An 11,704-nucleotide genomic window follows, 5' to 3' on the forward strand; every position below is an offset into this window, starting at 1 on the left:
GGCTGGCACTACTAGTACTACACCTCACCGGTATGTGTTGGTAGCAACTGGGGGAGTTCAAAAATGGCTGCACTAGTCAAATGATAACACATGGCTAGCTAGCCTGGTTTATCATCTGGCTATCACATGGCTAGCCTGGTTTATCATCTGGCTAAAACATATCATGGCTAGCCTGGTTTATCATCTGGCTAACACTTGGCTAGCCTAGTTTATCATCTGGCTAACACTGGAATAGTGAATTGGAAAGGAATTCTTGACCTTGATAGTACTAACAACAGACTAGCCTAGTACCAATTTTAACATCTGAATGACACTGGGTTAGCCAATCAGAAAGGTGATTTGTGAACTGTATTTTAACACCAGGCTAACCTAGTACTAATGCTAACATCTGGCTGACACTGGATTAGCCAATCAGAAAGGTGATTTTTGAAATGTATTTTAACTCCAAGCTAGCATAGTACCAATTTTAACATCAGGTTGACACTGGGTTAGCAAATCACAATGGGACTCATGAGCTGCACTTTTAATATCAACTATTTCCAGTATTCTCTACAGAATCATAGCATGGGAGTCTCAATATGACAATTTCATTTGGACAATAAATCTATGCTATGGAACTGACTAGAATACTGTACATGTATACCACTAACTTAATATTAAAACTGCAGTCTCTGAGTAACAATAACATCACCATCCATTCAGTAACATATTGGTTTAAAGTAACATAGTATAAGTTATGTAAAGATATAGAAATTATGAAAAACAGACTACAGAATTACATTGTACATACACACTGACTGGTCTAGTTGGTGAATATCAAAGAATAATTTGTTTATCTCACAAATCATTTCAGGTTTGTCTATTTCAAATTCAACATATAAATAGTCTATTTGCATAGCTACGATAGTATTGCATAATCATCAGTAGGAAATATAAGTAGAGATATATATGATATAGATATATAGAAAAAAAAGTTACAATGTTTCTAATAAGTTAACATTTCTAATAAGTTAATGTACAAAGACGTATAGATACTGATGACACAATGTACTACCCTGTACAACAACACTTGCACAATTTGTCAGATATTTCACTGGCCACTTGAGTGTGGAAAATGTAGGCTCTGTGGTTCCACCCCAAGTCTCACACTGTAGCCTGGCTGAGGCACTCCGATCCCAAGTCTAAATCCCAACCCTATTAGCCTGACTCAGGCCCTAGCTCCCACCCTAGGCCCCAACCCAAAGCATTTGCTCATTACCTAACCCCCTCCCACTTGGCTCCCCACCCCTAGACTGGCTCCAATACTTACTACAGTCAGAGCTTGTCATTTCTATGTGCCAAGGCAGCACAGAATATTCAGGCTATACCCCACCCTATGGACATGTGCATTTGGGTATTCAAGAGTCAAAGTTAAAAAAAAAATACCAGCATGGCTACAGACTGTAAAATACATTCATTTGGCAGCACTCCATACTTTTCACTTCTAAAACAGTTGTATTTTACAGACTACAACAACTGGTACTATTAAAATCCATTTTGTTACATTCCAAACTTGCAATAACAAAAGTCTGAAGTCCACAACATAAGTTACACAGCAAATATTGACTAACTGGGCTATCAAAAACAGCTACATGATAATAATACAAAAATGATTCATAAACAACTTTTAAAACACCTGCTAACATCTGTGGATAAAAAAAATTATATCAGAACTAGATATAGTGTCAATTTTTGCAGCCTTGAACCATAGTATATGGTCAAATTGACATTTGGTCATTTTATCTAATCAAAAGTTTTTCATATATATTTTGCATTGCATCTTACATCCGTAATAAATTTGGCAAAAAAACATGTAATATTATAAATCTCTTAGTAAAGACTAATAATTATAGAAATGGAAATTATATAAGAGGAACTCTGAAAACATTACAGTGTAAGAAATATTGAGGAACTGTGGAAAAGTAGCTGCATATATATTGCCTACAAGGCATGTCATCTGAGGGAAGACTATAACACTGCACTTTCTCTATCACTACATTAAGTGTTCCACTCTGAATGTGTGAACCAGACAATATACTTCATGAAAATAATTGCATTTTCTATAAAAAGCTTTTGTTACAGGGTGTGAATGGAAGAACTATTAAATCCTAACAAAACACTGACACACACTCACTGACATCGACATTGTTTGAAATTCAATACAGTGCTTTGAGTCATAACAATACAGAGAGTACCATTGCTTTATGCTTTGACAGTGTATTTGCTCTTAGGTCTCTCTCTCTCTTTCTCGCTCTCTCTCTCTCTCTTTTAATTTCCTACATCATTTTCAGATCCTTTCCGAACAGTTTATACTGAATTTTCAAGTTACAGCTAAGTCTCATTGTAATATGGAAATATGGAAAAAGTGTAATCTTTCATTGCCTTCAAATTTTATCAAATATCCTAGAAAAAAAATGAGTTTGTAGTTAAAGAAGAGATTGGTGATGAAAGGGTTATAAAAATGTGTTGACCCTTAGTTATATATGATAGACATTGAGAATATGGTGCACTGCCAGACACCTCTTTTAGAAATGGTACAACCCTTAGAATAGCGGACATCCCCATTAGAAATAGTAAAATCAGTATTTGCAATAGTGTACTTGAAAGAGTAGGCTTGTACCTAGAAATAGTGTACATTTCCTGTTATAAATGGTAAAACCCTTGTTTGCAGAAATGTACATGAAATGGTACACCCCCTCATAGAAAAAGTGGACACCCCTATAACAAATGGTACACCCAGATAAGGAATGGGACATACCCCTATTACAAATGGACAGACACCCTTGGGCCTTAGTCCAAATAAACAGTGATAAATATAGATCTTGCTTAGAGATGTTGAATATAGTTGTAGGAGAAAAGTACTGAAAATAAATATGTACTCACAGTAAATGGTGCTATGTGAGGTCAAATCTGTCCTCATATAATAAAACTATAAATGATTGTCTTTCACAAGTCTGGGCTTTCTTTATAAAGATAGAGCTCTGCTTTAAAAAGTTTTCTTTTAAATCTTTTTTATAACAACAAAATACAGTACTAAGATTTCAACCTATCATCGTTTTAAAGTTCTTTTTATAATGTGCTAGATTTATTTTGTCTTAAGTTCTATGGATGGAAGGGTGATTTTTTAAGTTTTATAAAATTCATACTATTCAGGAATGGCTTTCTAGGAACTGAAGAAATCAATTTGAAAGTAAGTTTTCTCTAAAAGCAGTGAATTTGCTAAGGTCGGTAAGACTTCTTTCCATGGCAGTTTCATCATTGCTATCGTCATTACTGGGACTGTTGTCGTCATTGGATGGAAGTAAGGGTAAACTGGCCTGATTCAGACTCTCCTGTCTGAGTTGCTGTTTGCTATGTACTCTGAGATGCTCTTTCAGGTTACTGGATTGTGAAAAGGCTTTACAACATATACTGCACTGATAGGGTCGCTCACCACTGTGGATACGTACATGGGCCCTCAACGTACTAGCTTGGGTGAATGCCTTACCACAGTGTTGACACTGGTAAGGCCGTTCTCCGCTGTGTGTACGCATGTGACTTTTCAGATGTTGAATCTGTACAAAAGATTTTGCACATATGTGACAACTGAATGGTTTCTCTCCAGTGTGAATTCTTTCATGAGCCCTAAGGTTTCCTGATTGTGTAAAACCCTTCCCACATGTTTCACACTTAAAAGGCTTTTCCTGACTATGAATGCGTTTGTGCGTTTTCAAATTGCCAAGTAAACTAAAACCTTTACCACAAATCTCACAGTGAAAGCGACGTTCTATCTGATCACCTGCGATACCATTATCCAGCCCACCTTCTGTAAAATTACCAAAATTGTGAAAAGGAAAGCTTAAACTAGCTAATGATGACAATGTGGAGTTAGCATCTCCAAATGGTGCATATTTGAACTGTTTCATTTGTTGATCTAATAATAGGTTATATGGGAGTAGACTTGATGCATCTCCCTGGTGAGCAAGTGGAGTTAGAGATTTAAATGGCATCGCAGTGGACATACCACTAATGCTGTCTAGCTTGGGAAGACAGCTCAGAAGGTTTTCGTGTTCTCTGTTTAGAGGAGTTGCAGTTGATGATGTAGTAGTTGTTATTGAAGTAGTTGCTGTGGAGACTGAGTTGTTTGAACTTGTAGTTGCTGCTGTTGGTGTTGTAGTTGTTGTTGTTGCTGTTGCTGATATTGATGTTGTTGTTGGTGTTGTTGTCTCTTCTTTTGTTTTTCCGTTAGTATCTGTTTTCTTCACCGACAAGTCCTTAGCTTTATTGCCAGGTTCATAATCCGGATCATTCTCTTCATCATCATCATAAAAATCATCAACGTTCTCATCTATCAGATCTTCTTCATCGGCACTTGCTGTCTTTTGGGAATCTTCTTCATAAAATTTGTCACCGAATTCATCTGTGTCGCCATTTCCTGTATTTTCCGACATATCCATGCTTTTCTGATTTGATATCATGGATAGTTTGTTGTTGTCATTGACAGTCCACATAAACATATTCCACGGCGGTTCAGCACAAACATCAGCCATTGTGAGTGGCAGACCAGTTGAACCTGAGATAGCAACATCTTTACCTTCTGCCTTCAGTCCTTCTTCATTGTAATCTCGGATGTACTCATATGTACCGTAGTACTGGGACTCTCTCTGATCTGGGTCAGTCACTTTGATAAACACACCACATCCAGTCAAGTCAGCTAACTCATGGCACTACACAGAAATAAAGAGGACAAAAAGGGTAAGCAAATTCAAATAAAATTTCATCTGAGTTTGTAAAGCTTCAGATGTATAGAAGTTAAACCTTTTGTTCTAGTACAGTGTTAATTTTCTACATGCATGTATTTGGAACAAACCTTTCTTTCTATGCAAAGAGAAAAACGTATTCATAAAGCAACTACACACATATGGGATAATTAGACAAAACAAAGACATCAGAGCATTCAATTGTTTGGGGGATTCAAAGTATAACAAGTGAAACAATACCTTCTATATTCACACTTTTTAATCATGTAGGAATCCAAAACAAAGTAAGGAATAAATGTATACAATTTTTACAATGAAACAAAAGAGCCTTTAGATGAGATTTTCCAATTATCCTAAAACTCTAGTCTTGTTTCACACTTGTGATTAAAAAATGTATTGAATTATGACGACATGGATATTTTGTGACTTTCAAATTAAACATTCTCAGACCAATATGACCTTTTAAGTATTTGATTCCCTTGCTTAATTTCAGTCTGCTCTCAGTAACAAAAGAAATAGGGGAAAAAATTTGAACAAATTGGCCACACAACTTTTCAGCATCAAACAGATGCATATCACTATATAAATTAACAGTAAATACAGAAATCCATGATTTACTTTTTATATTACTTTTTCTTGATTTTAATACGGATTTATTCATTAGATAAAATAAATGATGAAAGTAAAGGTAGTTGGTAAGCTTTGCCAGCTTGAAAGTTCAAACAAAAGTTTGCTAATAATGTACATGTCCAAATATCACTGTTCAGTGTTATCGACAATGACGTCAGTAAATTGCCATTGTTACTCCATGCTGACAATTTTCACCGGTGCAAATGTTCTAATAATCAATCTATATTTACTACATTGGTACAAAAATGATTACAAGTTTGACTTTCTGCTTTGCTGAAACTATTTTTATGATAATATAGTATCTGTAGTCAACTTGTTGGCAAAGTAAAATTACTGGATAGTGAAATATGCTTTCCCAAGAAAAAACACTAGGGCAGTCATAGTACACCAAAAATGATAAACCATGTGCAAAAAAATATTTTAGCGCTACATGAACTTAAAGATATGTTCCATTGATATACCCCAAAAAATTTGCTAATAACGTAAATAAAGTGAACCACAAAAAAATGCAATAATTTATAAATACATCACAAGCATGAGGTGAGCTTGGATTCATGAAATATATAAAAGAATTTTCTACATTTTGACTGTACGTCACTTGAAATAACCAAATGATATGTTTATTTGGTTTATTACATTTGTATTTGGTTTTCAAAATCAAATCACCCAGATTTGATTTGAATGAAGGAAGCCCTACAGACTACTAGAACAAGACTAGAAATGTGGGGGAAAAAACATGTTTACAAGTAGTTTTGAACACAATCAGTAATTTCAATCTGCTAACCTACCATCTCAATTACATACACACTAATATTGTATCATCTCAAAAAATATATATTTATGAAAAAAATTAAGAACAAAATAGTTATTAGTTATCATTACATTTTTGAGACAGAAAATGAACTATTTTGTTATAGTCTTTGTCTTCCTTCAAAAAAGGTCAAGATTACAAAGCAGACGTGTGAACAGATAAATTTACCTTTTGAAATATTGTTTTCCTGATTTCCTCTACAAATGCTGCCGATGTTTTTTCTGAACCGTTGCTGTCATTGTTGTCATTATCAATTTCAGAGGAACGAGAACCGTCAGTGTTATCATTTTCATCAACTAAATATCCCCTTTCCATGGTCCTGTCTCTGTCGTCCCCTTGCCTCCCTTTTCACAAAGCCCTATAAAACAAAACGATGTCAATGCGGCAAATACAACAATACAAACATATGCAAATATCATACACATTATATATGCATAACGAAATGACAGTGTCAAAAAAAAAACCTCGAGAAAATATCGATATTTCATATTTTTAACAAGTCTGCATGCACATTGATGGACAAAGAGAGTAAAATATCAGTGAAGGGTCTGTATTTATGGAGAATTTTGACCGTTTTACGCCGATTTTAAATACGTACTCATGGCGACCGCGCAGGTCTTTCCACCAACACAAAGAAAATTGCCACAAATTATTCATATTCACGATTTGACAGGTTTCACATCATTAATAGCTTACACTACAAATTCCTACCGCTCTCTGTCTGCTTCGGGAAATGAGAAAATGCCGAACGGCCGATAACTTATGGATATTTGTCGGGATGATGAGCATGAATGGTACACTGTCTGTCCTTTTTAACAGATCTTTTCACAATGGCGAGCACAAAGAAATGTAAACAAATGACGACGTTGTCGTTGTTAAGTTTCACTCAAAGATGGAATTGACAATAAAAATTGAGTTATATTAAATCCGGATTCACAAAATTTTGATTACATTTTCAAATAACCAAATAAATACATATATATACTTCAAGGAAACGGCTAAATTAAGAACGTAATATACTCACAGCCTTGCTGTTTATTTTTCAAACAACAACAAACACTTTCAGAGGCTGTCTTGCTGGTCCGCCATCTTGGGTGACAGGTCAGAGTTCAGGGGTCGTACAATGTATTAACATGTTTCTGTTTTGATAACCAACACGTTTCAAATTTCGAAGTCAAATATAAATCTCAGTGGTAAGGAAAGTTCACGTTCAAATCCAATGTTGGTGATTATTCAAGACAGAATATCAATTTTCAAAAGGCCAAGGGCGATTAGAATTTATGACAGAAAACAAAATGTTTATAATGTTGACTTGAGCTGTTAATGTTATCCTGTTGACAAAAACAAAAGCGCAATTATTGACCAAATAAATGAAACGCAAGGGACGAAATGAAACACTGCACTGTCCTTCTATCACAAATTAGAAGGGTGAAATCTATAGTGCACATATGTAATATTCGATAAAAGAATATTTTGCAAAATATTTCGCCGTGACAGGGTAGTCTAACAATAATAATTTTTTACACAAAAAAGAGAAAATCCACATAAAACCAACTTAGTTAGCTTTTGAAAATTTGGCCTAATTATTGAAAGTTTGTGATTGGCCTAATTAACGTCATGTAAAACAAATATGACATTTCAACTCTAATGTCCTTTGATGACGTAATCACTCCCAAATTTGTCGTCATGACGTCAGAGATAAAAACATGGTTTCTGTAATCCCGACCCAAATTAAAGTCTTAGTGCACATAATATTATGTCATGGATAAAAAACATGTCTTAATCGAATTATTTGACGGGGGGGGGGGAGCTAAGTCGGACAAATCATAGACTTTCGTGTAGGGTTTATATGGATAAATCTAACTGAATTAAAAACCACTACATGTACATTACACTAAGTATAATCATATGTACATTGATAACAATAGTCAATACTTGTAAATTATAGACCTACTAAATTAAGAAATAAATCTAACTGGAGTTTTCAAACTATACGAATAATTACCACAAATGATTGGCAGGTTTACGTTCACGATGCATATACTCATGAGGGTATATATACCATGAATGTATATCTCCTATTACATCCATGGTATTACCAAATTTGATTATTGAATACAGCTTATTTATATTTTCTTTATTTATGTCTATTTCCTTCCTTTCGTGTCGTTGATTTTCTTGTTCCAAGAGTGCCTTTCTCGTCAAGCCAGGGAACCTTTTTTTCCACTGCGATGCGATGCGATGAAAAGTAATACGCGAGTTACCATAAAGAGAATATTACAGTGGATCAGGTTTCTGACGATGTGCTTTCTTATTTTGACCGTTTGTCCTACAAAATGGGCATCTTAGCCAATAATGAATATTACATCTACCACTGGTACCAAGTGGAAGATGGATATTGCAGTTAAATAAATGTGGCTAGTACCGAAAATTGAACGAGTTGTCTCTAAATTTTATTCATTATAATAATTAATTATAAAACGACTCGTGGTACGTCAAGAACTTTGGAACTTACGGATACTATTCTTTCTGGGAATTCTTATCCTTCGTACTTTAACATGTATTAAGTAGTGCTCAAGCCTAAATGATGTAAGTAGGATTTACATGAGAAGTGTGGCTACATCACTGAAAATAGCTGTACTCTGATCCCCTGCTCTGATCGAAACTTTTCAGTAAGTCCACTACGCGAATAGTCCTTTCCATTGGAAATGTCCGGATCCGTTGCTGAGGTGTCGATGGCAGAGACGAACGCAATCAGATGCATAGGGACGTATAACATTTCTTCGATTGTGTTTTCAATGTCTATAGGTTGTTTTGACGTGGAATATATTTCCCTACCTTTATGGAAAGAGCACTTCTCTTCTAGTATAGAGCGTATATTGATACATTTGTAGTAGCAGGATTCGTGTGATATTTTCCATGAACAATCTATGCAATAATACGTGTCCCTATGATCAGATGCACGTTGAAACTTTAAATGCATAAAACATCGACAAGCTTGTAACTTGTCGATGTCACAACCAGAGCTAAGCTTGAACCATTACTTTTACTACACCGATGACGTAAGCATTGAGGTATTAGTAATACTTCCATGATGTAGATTAGATTAGATTAGATATAACTTTATTACAATCGTATAGAAAATTGACAATTTTATTTGGATAGGTAAGTGTAATAAAGATATAAGAAAATGGTGTGAGCAACTCTAGATGTCACATTTGATAGAAAGTATTCTAAAGGTTTATGCCACGCAAGAGTCGTACTTTTGGGAATGAATTTCTTCTTAATAAACACTGGTGGCGCACTCATAGTTTGCAAAATTCACGTCACAAAATTATGTCACTTTATAGACCTCACATACACATTATTGGACAATAAATCAAAGCAAAACGTCTGGGAAAAGCGTTTATTCAAGCAACAATGTATAATAATTAAATTGTGTGGGCATGTTCTTGATAACTTGGTGGAATAGTGGTTGCAAGACGTACAAGTATTACTTGGACTGTCGACAGTCGTTCGTGCCTTTTTTGCTACGTTTCATCTAAAACAAAGTCGTCGCCTCGCTCCGTAGCACTGAATACTAATGCCTACTGATATATGAACGGCACTCGTTGATCAGTACGCGCTAATAATACCATTGTTCCGGATCGGAGCGGGAAAACGTAGCAAAAAAGGGACGAACGACTGTCGACAGTCTAGTATTACAGTACTATACATGGTTTAGAGACAGGCTAGTACAAGTGATATACAATAAATTTTCACATTATTGATCGGAAATTTGATGTTTTCGTGAAATTTTATCAAATGAGATGCAATTTTGTGACTTTTGATAGACCATGTAAGGCCTAATAAAAACAAATTATCTGACACCACCTAGTTTTTCACGCCGACCCTGAACATTTTTTTTAAGTATTCGAAAAAAAAATCATAAAATCAAGAAAATTGTGAAGTCTTGCAAGAAATGGTGGATGCGCAAACTGACACCAAATTAAAAAGGCAACATAAAACTGTTCTTCCCATCTGTAATGAATGTACATCTGATGAGAAGAAACCAATAACACAGAGACCATATGGAAAACAATGGAAAATGTAACTACCTGAACTAGACACTCACATATGAAAAAAAAATCTACCTACCCCACCTATTCTAAAAATGAGCGAAGTCGGAACCACACAATTTTTTTGTTAGGCCTAAGTACCCTGTTTTTGAAGGTTGTGAACACTGACCTCTATGTATAGTTTTACCCTACACAGTCAGTATATATATCAACGGCAGTTATATTACTCTTGAACCTCTAATTAACATGAATATTGCATGCACAACTACCATTAGAACACATATTGGGTCTAATTAACATCAATATTGCATGCACAACTAATATTAGAACATATATTTGGTCTAATTAACATGACTATTGCATGCACAACATATATTAGAACACATATTGGGTCTAATTAACATGAATATTGCATGCACAACTTATATTAGAACACATATTGGGTCTAATTAACATGAATATTGCATGCACAACTAATATTAGAACATATATTTGATCTAATTAACAGGAATATTGCAAGCACAACTATTAGAACACATATTGGGTCTAACTAACATGAAAATTGCATGCACAACTACCATTAGAACACATATTTGGTCTAATTAACATGAATATTGCATGCACAACTACCATTAGAACACATATTTGGTCTAATTAACATGAATATTGCATGCACAACTAATATTAGAACACATATTGGGTCTAATTAACATGAATATTGCATGCACAACTAATATTATAACATATACTTGATCTAATTAACACGAATATTGCATTGCACAGCTAGCATTAGAACACACATTTTGTCTAATTAGCATATATATTGCATGCACAAATAGTAATATTAGAACACATATCTGGTCTAATTAGCATATATATTGCATACACAACTACTAAAAACTAAGTTTTAACATGCACATACTTGGGAACTATACAAAGCAAATTTATTAAACATAAAATATATTTATACTAATTTATCATTAAAAATGCACAAAATATAATATTGTGCAAAATGTTATCGACTACTTGTTCCTGTGAAATATCAAATACCTTATAATGGACGACAACAAGGGAAAAAATTGACTGGCATTACTACTTTTTTGTTATTGTGTTCTTCTGTTGTTTTTGGTAGCCCTTTTTTCAGTTGTACTTTAGTCATTTGCAAACCTGCTTCTTGCATTTTTATCTGTTTATACATGATTGGTCAGACATTTTTAGATTTACATCTTTTCTATCTAATTTGTAATGAAATATTGTTTCAGTACTTTTTTATTATGATATTTATGTTTACAAACATCACACATTAATTAGGTATTAATTTACCACAGAGAAAAAGATTTCTAAAATTTTGATACCAAACTTTATAAAGGTAGCAAAAGTAACAAAAATTTAACAAAATTATGAATGTTATTTTGGGTCTAATATTT

General features: G+C 34.3%; 1 protein-coding gene across 1 annotated transcript; it reads right to left on the reverse strand.

The window, feature by feature from the left end:
- Positions 1-1,304: 1,304 nt before the first annotated feature.
- On the reverse strand, positions 1,305-7,310 carry LOC144437699 (uncharacterized). The gene is made up of 3 exons (XM_078126704.1): positions 7,244-7,310; positions 6,388-6,577; positions 1,305-4,745 (listed from the first exon to the last, which is right to left on the reverse strand). The coding sequence occupies exons 2-3, from the start codon at positions 6,532-6,534 to the stop codon at positions 3,219-3,221; spliced, it is 1,674 nt and encodes a 557-aa protein (XP_077982830.1). The 5' UTR covers positions 6,535-6,577; positions 7,244-7,310; the 3' UTR covers positions 1,305-3,218.
- Between the last annotated feature and the right edge of the window lie 4,394 nt (positions 7,311-11,704).

Source organism: Glandiceps talaboti, chromosome 7 (assembly GCF_964340395.1).
Source record: "Glandiceps talaboti chromosome 7, keGlaTala1.1, whole genome shotgun sequence".
NCBI classification, from domain to species: domain Eukaryota; kingdom Metazoa; phylum Hemichordata; class Enteropneusta; family Spengelidae; genus Glandiceps; species Glandiceps talaboti.

Excerpts from the sequence above, each read along its gene's own strand:
- LOC144437699 (XM_078126704.1), bottom strand. The coding sequence starts at position 6,534 with ATGGAAAGGGGATATTTAGTTGATGAAAATGATAACACTGACGGTTCT. Across the intron at positions 4,746-6,387 it reads GGAAAACAATATTTCAAAAG|TGCCATGAGTTAGCTGACTT; the intron begins GTAAATTTATCT and ends ATTTCTGTGTAG.